At 40.0% G+C, this 15,376-nt stretch overlaps 1 protein-coding gene across 4 annotated transcripts in view; it reads right to left on the bottom strand.

Annotated features, from left to right (window-relative positions):
- ccser1 (coiled-coil serine-rich protein 1) overlaps nt 1–15,376 on the bottom strand; it is a 122,294-nt gene that overhangs the window by 45,867 nt on the left and 61,051 nt on the right. For 3 of the 4 annotated variants that reach the window (XM_044373861.1, XM_044373884.1, XM_044373869.1), the window contains exon 10: nt 15,004–15,084. In XM_044373861.1, the coding sequence (XP_044229796.1) occupies nt 15,004–15,084 (81 nt within the window). Of the gene's footprint in view, nt 1–2,904; nt 2,954–15,003; nt 15,085–15,376 lie in introns of all 4 variants that reach the window. The other variant, XM_044373876.1, reaches the window with a different exon arrangement.

Raw genomic sequence — 15,376 nt, 5'->3', positions numbered from 1 at the left:
AACAAATGAAATTGTATGTTTACAAGGCACTTAATCACAAAAAGTTGATGTATTTACAATTCAAATGAATGTACAAAAGTTCAGACAGCTCTGGTCCACCTGGAGCTGTCCCTGTCAAGTCTTTATGGGGCACCGCAAACCACTATATCCTGAAGTAACTGTTTACGACTTTGTTCAAGAGTTTTATGACTGTAGAATAACAAAGATGTAGTGTCTGTGACATCATCTGTAGCTATGAAAATACCTCTTAATGCCTAGAATTTGAGTTTACCACTCTGTCACATTGTCATTTTTTTTGGAGGATGACAATCCAAATTTGGTGGAGCACGAGTGGAGCTCAGTTTAAGTGAACAAGCAGAAACCGTCACAGGTTGTTACAGCCTAATAGACTTGTCAATCAGTGCCCGCAAACATACACCTCTTTAACCCTGATGACTTCTTTATAGAGCTATAATTTACAAAATTGCCACCAAGACACACATAAGATGAGGTGCAATTAGCCACAGCTACTAAAAAACACTGTCCTTGAATTCCTAAAGAGAAGTCAGGGTCTTTTCCTTGACTTATACAGTCTGTGTCTTTTTGACACAAGCATCTAGTGGACACAACAAGAAGCGCATCATGAGGCTGACCTGGCTTCAGCAGTCAGCCACATGGTTGCCACTTGGTTTCACCTTGCTGAATAAATGAGGTTTGGCTCATTAATGTTGTTTGCCCTGCAACAGGTCCAGAAGTGACTAATAATTCAACAGCGCAGCAGTACTATCAGTCCTTGAGGAGTTTAATGAGCAAAAAGAATCACCAACGCACACACATAAACACACACTCAACAAGATGATGAGGGATTTCTTGCAGCAAATCTGGATGTTTGTGTAAAAATAACTCAACTACACACACACACACAGATAAACATACACGCATACATAGGCATGGAAGTGCGTAGGTGCCCTTGCGCAAATGGGGCAAACAAATGAAGCTCTAATGGCTCTTACTGTCTCTTTATGCTTTAACCTTCAGATAAAGGGGTTATTTGCCTGAGAAGCACATGTGCACACACACAAAATTGGGCAAACCACAGGAACAGGTGCATTGTAATTTATGGTTAACATTAGATGTATTATATTGAGTGTGTGTATGTGGAGTCTGGTCTTTGTGTGCATGTATTGTATGAACGCCCGTGTCTATGCGTGTGTAATGTAATTTGAGTGTGGTTGAGAGGAGGGTGAAGAGGGGGGGGGTCAAGCCTGTCTGGATGAGGTCAGAGGTCACATGGGTCAATAAAAGGTTCTATGTGCTGTGGCAGGTGGGGTTACAGTTCATAGTGCAATGACAGGCAGGGTTAAAGTTCATACATGAACAGGAAAAGGAAGGCTGGGACATTCACACGTTGGTGCTCTGAATCCTAAAGCATGCTCGACTTCAGTACAATCGAGTACAGTGCGGGTAGGTAGGCAGGTAGGCAGGGAATAGACATGAGAAAAAGTACACTTTGTTTAGCTTTCCTTCCCGGAGGCATTTTCACTTTGGGAAATTCCTGAACTCCTGAGCATCATCATATTTTTTGTGTAGTGCTTCACAATACAGTATTTAAAATGCAAATTTTTAATACAGTCTGCAGCCTGAAATCATGAGCTTTCCTTTATTTTCATAAAATGACAACAGGCTCATGTTAGAGTGTTTTTTTTTGTTTGGTTTTTTTAAATTTTGCCAGGTAGTTGATGAATTTCCATAACTGAAAACATTTCAGGAAAAGGAGAGAAAAAGAAAGTGCACCTTTAAAACCATGGTGACCACATATTATACTTTGTAATCCCTGATTGGTTGGTTACTTGTTAGGATGCCATGTACCAGTCTTCTTTATAGCATCCTCTTAATACAGGGTAGTATACTGGGGCAAAATATTCAATTTGGTCTTTTCAAATGAGCTAAAATCAAAATACACCTGATTTGGCATGTTAAGCACTTGGATGCCCTCTTAGCTTAGAGAATATGCAGACTGTAGTGTACTTCTCATTGTTCAATATCTGTAACCATGTCATTTGTCAAGATCACTGACTTATAACAGGAATTATCTGCACCATCGAATTGCAATTCAAGAGAAATTATCTGTACCACTGACTTATGCTTGAACAGAGACTTTTCCCCCCACTGACTTACACCACAGAAAATATTACTTTGGCTTTTAGATCGACTTCCAAGAGACGGAGCTGTTCTGTTTTGATTCAACCAGAAAAGAGATTATTTTGATGTCAAGATCCCTTTGGGTCACCATCCCTTGGGGTAAAGTTAGTTAAGATAGGTACAATAGGCAGCATTCTTGTCTACATTACAGGACAAGGCAGTGCAGGAGGCATTCTTTACTCAGAGAGTCTCCATACCAGGACTTGATTTATACATAAACCGGCTCATATTCACCCATCCACCATTGTTTTACTTCACACAACCTGCAGCGGATTCTGTGAAACTATCTGTTTTGAATGGAAGACAGTCAGATATGTCCTGGAGTGTACAAGACTTGATGTAATTGTATATCGTATGTTCATCACCGTGAAGACATTTGTCCATTATTTTACACCAGCAGATACTTTTGGAGAGCATTCCACTTAAGATAGTTGTTAATGAATGTTGAACTCAAGTGCATAAAAACAAATCAAAATTATATCAAAGGTCTCAAAACTTCAACCGATTCTGATTGTGAAAGACAAATGGAATAAGCATTGTATTGGTAGATTTGTGAAGTAAAACAACTGCAGATCAGAGTTTAATTGACCTGTAGAGCCAAGTAGTTTAATCAAGCCTCAGAACAAAGACCCCCTGTTTTCCCATCTAGTACAGTACATTAAGGTAGACCACTACAAGACACAGTCACGTCCAGTCAGGTGATATCAGAACAGAGACACTCACTCAGTTGTCTCCTTGACGACAAAGTAGCGCTCCCATGCGCCTTGATGCCCTGGAAACAGAAGACATGTTGACACAAAGAGCAACCAATAAAAAAAAGAGAGAGAGAGGGACGGAGACAAAGAGGGACTGTTGTTAGATCAGAGGAGAAAGCAATACTTTACTTTGGAATATTTCACAGCAATCATAAATCAACCTACGACACTGCCCACCCCTCTAATGTGCATTTATCAGTGGCAGACTGTCATTTCTCATTATGTGTAAATAACTGCAAACAGGTCTTTGCAAACTGAACAAATATACACAGTTTCATTGATGCAAAGCAGCTCACAAAGTTGAACGCTGGTTTCTTCTGTCGTCTGTAGACACTGCCATGCATACATGTACAATTTTCATGTGACTCACTCACATGCTATGTTTATTCATTCATTCTCTCACTCACTCATAGCCACATGTCTGTTATACGTCTGCTAGTGTCTATGAAAAACCCTGACTACACACTGAACAAGGATTCACTCGTCTCCTTTCATGTTGACCAACTGCGTGAGGTGCTTTGCGTCAATGACACCTGTTTTGATGAACAGAAGAAAAAATAGAGCTAGTGGGTGACACCACAGCAAAGTAGAGGATTTATTAATACTGGTGGTTTGCTCTTCATGTTCCCACACAGGGTTGTTCTTCATGTACCCACACAGGATATGCTTGCCAAAAACTACAAATGTTTCAATTCCACAACAATGTGCTTCGAAGCCATGAGACAAGGACACATCTTTTAGGCAACTGTGCAAACATGAAGGCCCAACTAACAGTATTTCCATGGTATTTTCCTCCACATAGTCTCCTATTTTTTCCATATTAATGTTGTCCCAGCTGGCAATGCCCTATTCCTGTGACTAATTATTTTGAATTTCTGAACTCTGAAACAAACTGCATGAACAAATATGATTAGTGAACACTGCATCCTCTTCTAAGATACCACAGAAAACATATTTGGTCGAGAAACTTGCATTCAAATGATGATTTATTATAATACTGCTGTAAGAGAAATTTATTTTGAGGGGTCCAATGTGGTTTCTGCATTTGGCCAGGAGTATTTTTCATCCTTAAGCCTAAATATGAAGGTCTACTCAGGAGCTGCTTAGTTTTAAGTGGACTTTCAAGCCCATTATATTATTACTCTTACTACCTTAATGCGTGGTTGCTTTGTTATGGTAACATTTAAGGCTGAGCAATCAGTGTACAGAACACTTGCACATCTTTCATGTTTGGGTGCTGAGTCTAAAAAATTGTACACTGTAAAATGCTCCCTATATTACATTCAGAAAGAGTACAACGTTTCAAGCCCAGATTGGCTCTTCATCACATACAGAGGCATTACGGTGTCGTGAGCCTTTGAGAAACGAATAATATTTAGGGCTGCCCTCTAAATGTCAATGATGGGAGTCACCAGGCGAGAAGCCCCCCGAGTTGAACCTCATTTTGTCAGTCGAATTACTGCACTTTTTTTTCAGCTGCGTCACTGTACACGGAGCAATGCAGGATCACTGCATGGCAGACTATTAACTTTTACAAACCGAGACTTGTCTCAAAATTACCTAAATACAAAACTAACTTGAATGGAAATAGAGAAAGGTGATGGAAATGAAGGGCATCGTGATTTATTTCTCTTTGCTGCTCTCAGTGCTGAATATTAGCAAAGTCGTCTAAACTACCTTTGTACCTGACGCTGGTTCAACCTCCTCTTCTGCCATCCAGTGTGACTGACTCTCACAGGAGAGACGCTCCGTTATGCGCTAAGATTTTATGACCAGGACACACACACGTTTTATTTCTTTGAATGAGTGGAAATCAGATGCTGAACAAAGGCTTTAAAACATGAGTTTTATGCAGCTAAAACATGAAGCTTGACATGTAAGTTGTTGTAGAAGTTAATGAGTGAGGCAGCTGCTGGTGCACTGGACTGTAGCATGAACCGGACGGAGACCGTGAATAATATATTTCTATTAAATCACGATAAATGGTACGTATAAAAATATAAGAACCTTTCTGCCACTGTATCACGAGAAAAGGAGAGGCTGTCCACACACTGAAATTTGCAAGCTCCAAAGATACTCTTCATTAACACTCCTGATGCTATGATACAGTGGAGTGAAGATTATTTATGACACATCACTTTACAGTAAGTTACCTATCTGTAGTAATAAGAAATAAACAAGTAAACTTTGCCCAGAAAACATAAGATATATTAGTACATTGGATGGCTATTGACAAAATTCATTGTATAGATCACCAGAAACTATTAGACACAGACGTGAATGATGGTGTTAAAATTTAATATTTGCAGTTTGTAAATTTGGAAAATAAATAAAGTATAAGGGATATAAAGGATAGGCTGAAAAGTAGGTGCTACTAGTATAGACAAACTCATAAGTGGTTTAACAAAGTGTCTCAAAATCATTTCAAAACCATCCTGACATGCCAACAGATAACTGCTGATCCAAAAAAAAAAATTAATATTGTCCAGTGTTCCTTTACCATGCTGATCCTCTACAACTTACATTTTAATTTCAAGTAAAACTTCATACACACACACATACACACATACACACATACAGCAGCTCTAATCCTATAGCAGGCAGATGGGAAGAGGTCTCGAACAGTAAAACTTGATGGTCACATAAAACACACTATTCCCCTGAACACAGCCGTAACATCATTTCCATCTACAGTATCTACTGTATCTATCTATCTATGAAATCTCTTCCGCCTTTACTCTGTATCTAATTAAGGTATGTGCTCTGAATCAGAATTTTTGTTACATGTTTGTACAAATAGAGAGGAGAGGAGAGGGTTAATAAGAGTTAGAGAGAAGCTGTAATAGAGGATGAGGAGTGACAGGGAGGGGCATGGAGGGGTGAAAGAGTAACAGTAATAAAGGAGATGAGGGAGAGGAGGGAGGGAGGGAGGGAGGGAATGTGAATGGAGTGGTATACAGGTGAAAGGCCGACCATAAAGACGAGAACATTGAAAGGAAGAGTGAAAGGATATCAAGGAACGAATGAGAAACATGTAAAGGAAGAAAAGTAAGAAGGGACACAGCAGGAGAAAGCAAAAAGGAAATGGTGATAAGAAAGACATGCAGCTGAAGAGCAGGGAGGACAATATGAAGATGGTGAGAGATCATACCAAGGAAAATAGATGAATAGGTGAGAGATCAGACCAAAGAATATAGATGAATAGGTGAGAGATCAGACTAAAGAAAATAGATTAATATCTAAAAACGTAAGAAAGGAAAAGCAAGGGCATTTTTTATTGAGGGATACAAAAGAGAGGGATTAAGGCAATCATAAAATTTAGAGTAGAGAGGGAGGAAAGATGGAGGGACGAGAAGAGTGACAGACATAAAATGAAGAATGTATAAAAACTCTAAGTAGGGCAGAAAACTGCCTCTCCCGTGCTCAGCCCCCATCTCCTCCTCTCTTTTTCTTTCTTATTTCTATCCCTAGCAGCACCATTACTCAGTAAGGACTACGGCTGTACAAAATGATCTAGTTTACAGGAATAGGAGTTGGAGACCTACATAGTCACAATCAGCACTGGACCGTCCATCCTCCTGCTGAAATTGGCACAGACGTGGAGAGCGCTGATGACGCAGGTTCGTTTGATCTATGTCATCATACATATTGATTCAGGGTTCCCCAACCTCAGGAAGATGCGTAAAGACCGACCCGGGGGCCTCCATTAGATGTGCTCTCTCAACAGGGGGTCTGCTGAACAAGATCCATGTCACCATCGTACGCAGACATAATAAGTGGATATAAGTAAAGACAAGCCAAACCAAAGCCTTCTTTTTCCCCGGACTCTGTGGATCAATAACTCCGGATAAAAACATCCCCAGAACAAAGGCGTAGAATAAGAATCAGTGTTTGTCCTGTTTTAGTTTGTACACGTGTTAGGACAATCATTTTCACACGGCTGAAAGGTGACACAGGTTGGCAAGTGAAATTACTGCCACTGACTGGGGAAAGCTTTAGTTAGTGGTTAACTGTTAAGGAGCATTTATAGAGATGCAGCAAGGTGAAACTAAGGTTATCCACTCTTTGAAGCCTATATAACACTAAGTATTATCAAACAGATATTTATTGATTTACAACATAAATGATTTTGAACACATTTTTGTTGAAACTTGTGAATATATGAAGGTACGATCACGTTAAATTTTTTTGTCCTGAGGATGTTCACTCCATCTCCCATTCACTTCTACTGGCGCATGCATTTCCTGTTTCTGTGTGATCTCCAGCTGGGTCCAACTGATGCAGTTCAGAGTTCACCTTTGTTCAACCTGACTGAGCAGATGTGCACAATCTGCCAATAGAAACACAATGCACTGTGTTGTAGCAGACATTTTTCTAGCATGTATCATCACCACAGCCCTATTTAACCAAAAGGTTCTGCTGTCTGTCTCATCCACTCCATTGCTGGGAAGCCAACAACAAAACCTAACATTGTTTTTCATGTTAACAAACAATCCTGTCATCCTAATGTCGTCACTGGAGTACTTTCTTGTTTTATGAATGAAGTGGTGCACAAGTTGTAGTTGCAGCAGCGTCTGTGTTTGACAAATCAGTGATGGTCAGACCTCCAAACACCGCTGTGTAAGTTCCTGAACATCTGGAAAGTACTACCACTGGAGCAGGAACTTTTGATACACCTGAAACTATTGATCAGGAACTAAACTTAGTCCCTGATTCCTCCAGGTTTAGTTTCTGAGTTCCTCAAGAGGTACTTGGTCCCCTGCAGTGAAAACACTGTATATTTAGTACTTTATCACATTAGTAGACCAAAAATGGAGGCATTGCTCTCACAGTGGGATTATAAAAATCGCGGGGATGAAGAACAGATAACTATTTGCTATCTGAGGATGTATCAGATGATGACCTAAACAGCAAGACTGACTGGAGGCCCCAAGACTACAGAAAGTGCAAAAACAACTGACAACATCAATAGTACAAGGCTAAAAAGCTAAACAAACCAAAAAAAAAAAGGCTAAAAAATGGACAGCTGTGTCTTGACACAGTTAAAAGCACACAGTCCATTTTAAATAGCAAGGTTGCTTCTTTGTGCTCGCTTTCTTTTTAAATTTGTTTTTTCTTCAAGAATTGTCCTCCATAGGGATGAGATGTCAGCAGGCTACACTGCTTTGTGTAGGGTCACACATTTATCTTCAACAACTGTGCGCAGTCTTTGACTGATAACCCGGCCTTGTTATCTGGTCTAAAAACCCAACAAAAAAGAAAGTTGGTTGTATCAATTATACTCATTCATTTTTATATCTGAAAGAAAATGTTACATCTAGTGCATTTCAAATCATTGCTGATTCACTTGTTTCTTACAAAATACTGTAGCAGTAGCAAGTAAGTAAGTAATATTTTTGCCATATAGCTAGTTTACCATCTACTGTATGAACAAAAAATAAATATAAATATAAATATTATACATGTATGTATAACAATGATTTGTCAGGTCTTGTATGTGAGTTATAGGGACAAACTGCCCAGGCATACATTTTCCGAGTCCTACCCAAATAAGTGAAGACTGCTCTGACTTTTTTTCTGTCACTCTTTATATGAAATAAACCATCTAGCCCAAAACAGATCATTCTTCGGCACATAAAAAAAGCTACTCCATCTCACGGTATACTTCTTTTGAGGTGAAGAAAGGAGAAAAACAGAATGAGAGACAAAGAGGGAAAAATCTGCCTGATCCACCTAAATGTTTCTCCATTCAAATGTAATAGCCCACAAACAGACGATAAACGATCCACAACTATCCATCTGCTCCTCTCATCCTTTTCAGAAACTACTACGAAGAGAGGGGATGATAAGAGGGGTGAGTATGCAGCAAGGGGAGAAAGAGGGAGAAAAAAGAGAGAAGAAAAGTAAAGTTGCACAAATCTAGAGAGAATAGAAGAAGACGGAGCAAGAGATTGAGAAAGACAGCGAGAAACGCAACAAGAATGAGCTAACCATCAAGAGCTTTTGATTCCCCCCATAAAACGTTCCTTTTAAGAATGCCCATGAAATTAGCTTGCTGAAAGAAAGCAATCTCAATCGATTCAATCCCCTCTAAAAAACTTTCAAACAGCCACCATACCTCCAGCTCTTAAGAGTCTCTGCGGGACATAAAATAGCTTCTCGCCTTTTATCACTAACCCCCCCCCCCCCCCCCCCCCCCCCCCCTCTGTCTTACTCTTTCTCAGTTTCCCTTTCACCTTACCTGCCATTTCTACATTGGCACACTGACAGAAAGAGTAGAAATCTTTATGTGCAGAATAGAAAAATGAGGGTCGGTCCACTCTTTTCAATTTCTGTTTGGCTCTCTCGTTATACTGTCACTTGTCAGCTTCAGGTGGATATGTGGGTCTTCTTTAACAGCACTCTTGACGAGGTCCCTGAATATCATACGTAGTGTCTCATACTCAGATGCTTTTTTAACATATCTAAAGACTGTTTGAGTATCTGACCGTAGAGGTTAAAATTACGGACAACCTAAATAATATTTAGGTATTAACTACAGTACGTGTACTACGTTTCCTCTGCACTAACTGAAATGAATACTTAAAAAGAAACCAGTAATGACAAAATATGTTAGTACAAGTAACATGTTTGTAGATCAAATTCCCAAAGCTTTTAGTCATTGCAGAAGTTACACTTTTTCCAGTATCCTGAAAATCAAGTTTGGTTGATTATGAGGCACTACTTTTTTTTTTTTACTATATTGTACATTTGGTTCACCTGTGTAAATTTAAGAAAATAAATTACTGTAGGAGTAGTAGAGAATAAATGGTAGGTGCGCAATTAACACAGAATGTTCAGGTCTTCATGATACCTATGAGATAACAGTCGATTTCCATTTAACTATGGCTGTGACACTCGCCAGATTGACATGTATGGACCTGAACACAAAGCAAACGCTCATTGAGAGTACAACATGACTGTTAATAAGTGTGCCAAGTACTCAAGCAATTAAATAAGATTTCCTTTTCTTGCCCTTCCTAGTACTCAGCAAGACAAGGTAGCCCTGTTAAAGGAGAACAAAAGAGGAACTTTGAAGTAAGTTGGCCCAAAGTTGTTTTCTGTGGGACAGAGTGTGGGGGAGAGTGTTCCCAGGACAGAGTGTCTGACGGTGGGAAACCAGGGCAGGAGAATCCCTGATGGATTCCTGGAGCCCTGGAAATCTAAACCTGGGTGAGAGGAGAGGCGAGCGGTGGGGAGGACAGGCAAGCGGAGGGAAGGAGAGGAGAGGAGAGGAGAGGAGAGGAGAGGAGAGGAGAGGAGAGGAGAGGAGAGGAGAGGAGAGGAGAGGAGAGGAGAGGAGAGGAGAGGAGAGGAGAGGAGAAGAATGTCTGAAACTTAACTTCTACACTTTCAGGGATCAGTGAACAGAAACAGGTGGAAGAGAATCAGGCGGACAATAAAATGAGGAAAAGTAGGAGGATGTTCCAGAAAATAAGGAGAGTGAGGAAGAGGGAGAGAGGATGAGTAAAATGGTCGACCTCGTGAAGTGGCAGAAGCAGTAGAAATAGCTGCCCCACTTGTAGACACACTTTCTGTTGCTAACCGACTGTCCTCGATGCACTGGGGTAGCTAACCTATATAGGCCTGCTCCATGCTGCAGCATGTCCCACACACTCTCAAACACACAAGAACACACACTCTCGCTGTCTCTCTCACTCATACACACAGGCATGCACACATGGGTGGGAGAAGGGGGGCTAAAATCAGGCCGCACATGCTGTAAGCTATTGCTGAGTTAAGTCACCTGTGCTGCTAGCCTAGCTTGCTAGCGGGCAGCCAGCTGCTCCTCTAATTAAGAGCCCATCTACTCAAGAGGCCTGAGCATATGGAAGTCTCTATAGCCAGGTACTGGTCTTATAATAGAAAGCAATGCCATATGGTTGAGCACTAGCCAGACTTCCTAAAGTTGGACACACTGTTTAAGGAAGCTAAGCTCATTGTGGACCTGAGTGGACATTAGTGAACAGGTTTTGGGAGCTACTTCAATATCTAAAAAATTTAGACAATGATGAACGCAATCAACAGATGCTTTAATCCATTTGAAGGGAGCATTATATTATAGGTCTGGTAGGTTGACATCACTAATATGTTTATCCACCTGCTGAATAGATGAGACCCTTAGTGGCACTACTTGAATTCAAATGACTTACCAGCTAATTAATCAAACCACTCCACCTCAGAGAGGTGATACAATTGAGTGAATATTTAAAGATTAAAATCGCTCCTCACCAGAAATTCTTTTTCTTGGCAAGAGCACAAACAGGGCGTCTTTCTCACTGCCCTCCTGGTGAGGCAAATCAAGGTGATTATCTGAAATTAGTGTTAATGAAATTAATCAAAATTAATCAGAATGTAAGAAAGAATTATGATAACCGCAGGGTATCAACCAATTTATGAATCAGTAACCTCCACACAGTCAGATTTTTCTCTGGACTCTTTGCCTGCTAGAAAACATCTGGACAAACAGTAAGCAAACAAAGCAGTTCAACTAAATGTATGCTCTGTTAATCACCATACTAATGTGTGAATAATGCCACATGAGGCATGGCAACACATAAACACATACAAACAACCACAATAAAGAGTGAATTATACTGTCTGGGGCGCAATTGCAACCTATTTGACTGAAGTTACATTGACACTTTCAACAGCATTTTTATTGATTTTACTGTCCAAGGCCAGGACTAATGGCTGTTTCTCAAAACAAACACACACACACACACACAAACACATGCATATAGGCAGACACACAGGCAATGACAAACACATAGACATACAAATTTGCACACAAACATAATGCACACACAAACCCCTGCCTTTACTTGCTTAAGCCTCCAGAACCAATTATGTGAGGCCATTTCAGGCTACATTATGAAAATTGTATTAATAAGTGATGGCTGTGTGTGTCTGTGAGGGAGTAAGAGCAAGAGTGATGAGCATAAGAAACTTTAAGTGCAGAAAAAGAAAAAAAATGATAAAAGAAGAATTATGACAGTTATGGTAAAATGATAGGATTCGGGGCTGTAACTTCATGCGAACACAGCCAGGAAAGTGGCATTTTTCTGAAGCACAGTGAGGTGTTTTCTTCGCCTGCACCTGTTTTGGTGACTTGCTGTGAACAGCCGAAGAAACACAGGCACAGTATGGGGAGTGTGACTAGCAATCCAGCAGAGCACTGCAATTGTGTTGTCAGGATTTACCACGTTTTATGCCATCTACAGTTCTGTCTGTTTGGATCCATTCAACAGAACTCTGTGCAAAGTGCACCCAAGAGCCGTGCTGTTTATCATTTTCATTGGTGGAGGCACAACCTACACAGAACTCTCTAAAATCAAAGATTCAATACTGTATATATGGTTTACTTGTGTTTCACTTTTGTTTTCTGACCAGTAGACACGTCTATTGTATTGAATTGCATGTGCATTGAAAGAATATATCCAGTATTATAATATTTCCAGCAAAACAGAATAAAGATTATTCTCTGGTTCTTATCACCAAATTTAATCCACAACAGCTTGCATGTTAGAAGGCTTGTCCATTCAGCTGATTAACTCCCTTTACTGCCATCTGAGAGTGGCAGGTATGTGTACCATATGCAGTCTCTAATTTGAGTGGTGTGCATTGTCAAAGGGTAAATACACACACCAGATCCACTGTGAATACTATAATCATATCTTGCCCCAACACCACCACGAAGTTGTTGCATAATAATCACAAAAACTGTACACATGAAATTAGTCGGTCATAGTCTGGTGTTCTGTACAGCCTGCCAGTTTATGGAGTAGAAATCATGACGGGTTTTGGACATGTTGATATTGTCAAGATGAACTGTACAGGCAAGATTTATTTAGTTCCATGAAAAGATATTCTCCTAACTCACTAAGTCAGAGAACACGCTCAGGATCTTCAGTCATCTTCTTGTTTCAAGTGGGTTGGGTCAATTTAGTGGCAATAGAGCAGAATCATGGCAGCCTAATTGGCCATGATTGCAACAGCCTCCAAAAAATCCATCGATAATTTATGGGCATTCTTAGTTTGCTGTGTCCCTCTCAACACAGAATACCATAAGCGTACCGTTTTGTCCTCCGCACATTGTTCACTTGACTGCACTTTGCATCTTAAGTCTTAATTCACAAAACTAGCATTCTCAATTTCTTTCTCTGTCTCTCTGGTATATGGCTTAAATGACAGCAGAACTTACCAACCAATACAATTTATAACTGATAACTTTGTACTTGTACTATAATTTCACAGAACAAGCACAGTCAGAGATGCACCGCTGCTCATGCAGACATTTACATCATGTTGCCATCACTGTAAAAGAGGATATCAGGATCCTCACATTAATCATTTTTGTGCTAAAAAGCAAATTACATTCTGTGTTCAACTCTTTGCTTCTAAGAAAAAGAATCGGCTTGGAATTAAATCATTTTTAGGGCAAGGCCACTTTGGCCTTTGATAAATACAAATTTATTGCAGGCAAAATGTAGGGCACCAAGGTCTAAACCAATGGTGCAATAATAATAAGTGATAATTACTTTGTATGAAGACAAAACAGTATACAATCGGATAGGAGTCAGTGTATTGAAAAACAGTACTAAGTTTATAAAAACCGTACACTGAATGTTTGACTTTTCCACAAAATGCTGTCTGATTGATTTTTTTTTTCAAATGTGAACAATTCATTATATTAATTGTTATTGTTCCTATAGGACTGAATGGGCGCCATTTTTAGTCCGGTATCCAGCTCTTATAATACATCCATGGATTTCACTGCAAGTTATAAACTCTGTGTACGTTTGTAGTTAGCTAACAAATAAACTTTAAAACACGTGTATTAATACTTACACTGTACAGTGTAAGTTTAGCTGCTTGTACTTATCACATAACATTTATTGTTAGCTAATGTTACATATTTGCAGGAGTGGGAGAAATCTTGTGCTACTGTCGATGTCCTGCTTGATGATGGAGACACTGGGGAACATGAGTTTGTTTCTTTACTGTGTTGCATATTGTTTTAAATGAGCAAATCTGCAGCTTTCTTTTAAGGGCACAACAGTCAGCTCAAAACAGGGCATGTCAAACTGGCCGTGCGGGTAGTTAATTTTAGAAAGGGCTTTACAGCCACACTCCGGGGCATCCACAGCACTGGCCGTTTAGCCGTGGTATAATTCCTGCCCTGAAAGAATGTACAATACATGCTCTGTATCAGGCCATAGCTGAAGTTCACGGTAGTGGAAAGGTTATTTGGTGTTGTGTAGCATATACATGAAAATCAACAGAAGGAACATTTCTGTTATGTGCAAATAATGGATATTTCTGCACTCGACACTGCATGAGTTAAGTCAAACATTATCTGTTGTTTGTGTGTGTGTGTAGGTCAGTGTGTGTTAGTGTGGGTATTATGCACCCACTCACTCACACAATGACACAGCTTTCCACCTTTAACAATGTTTCCTGCCAACTTTACACACAGCAGGATTAAAGGTATAAAAGACGTTTTTGAGCAGAAGAGAAGATGAAAAAAGAGCTTTAAAAGAAAGAAAAAAGAAACAAAGAAATAGACCCTAAAACTCTGTTCCTGATTCCATTACATGCAGCCATTTTTAGACAGTCATCCATTAAGTCTGCTCCGTTCCCATACTGTCAGCCCCTAGTGAAGCCAAAGAGGCCATGTCAACTGAGGGCATTGGTGTAAGAAACAGCACAGCACCCTCCCTGAGCACTGTGAGAATTGGATGAAGGAGGGGAGGAGTAGGTAGTGGACTATAATATGAATGTCACTGCAGTACAACATCTTCAGAAAGACAGATGGATTAGAGCTTTAGCTCGACGTGAAAAGATGCTCTTAAAAAGATGGGAAAGAAGGAAGAAGGAAGGAAGGGCAGAAAGATGGGCTGCTGTGGCTCAGCATTAAATGCATTGTCACAGATAGGATGACAAATTAAGAGGATAGAGAAGGAAAGGGTTTGCAGTGAAGACTTTTGTTAAAACCGAGCCTCATTTAGTAGATGTTTTATCTCACCTCCGGCCCCATGTGTTCTGTCTGTGTTGTGCGGTCAGTCATTTGGCAGTCTTTCATCTTCAGGGCAGCTTTGGCACTCTCCTGCATACAAAACAAACACACACCCATCAGCCATGTCCAAAAAAGAAAAAAAAAGAAAATCAAATAAATCAGAACAACTAAATGCTCTCCCAGCAGATTTAAACCTCGCACAGTACAGTATAGTTAGCTTTTGTTTCTATGATTAAAAGATACAACCTCAACAAGGCTTAATCCTTTTCTCCACATCTACTCCCTCTCCTGGAAATCCAAGAGGTCATAAAACTGGTCTGAATTGCTGGACAACTTTTCTACAGCCAAATATTAGAGCTGGGAGCCTCCGCAAAGTGCACCA

Source organism: Thunnus albacares, chromosome 2, assembly GCF_914725855.1.
Source record: "Thunnus albacares chromosome 2, fThuAlb1.1, whole genome shotgun sequence".
NCBI classification, from domain to species: Eukaryota; Metazoa; Chordata; class Actinopteri; order Scombriformes; family Scombridae; genus Thunnus; species Thunnus albacares.
This window is presented reverse-complemented; position numbering and strand designations above follow the sequence as displayed.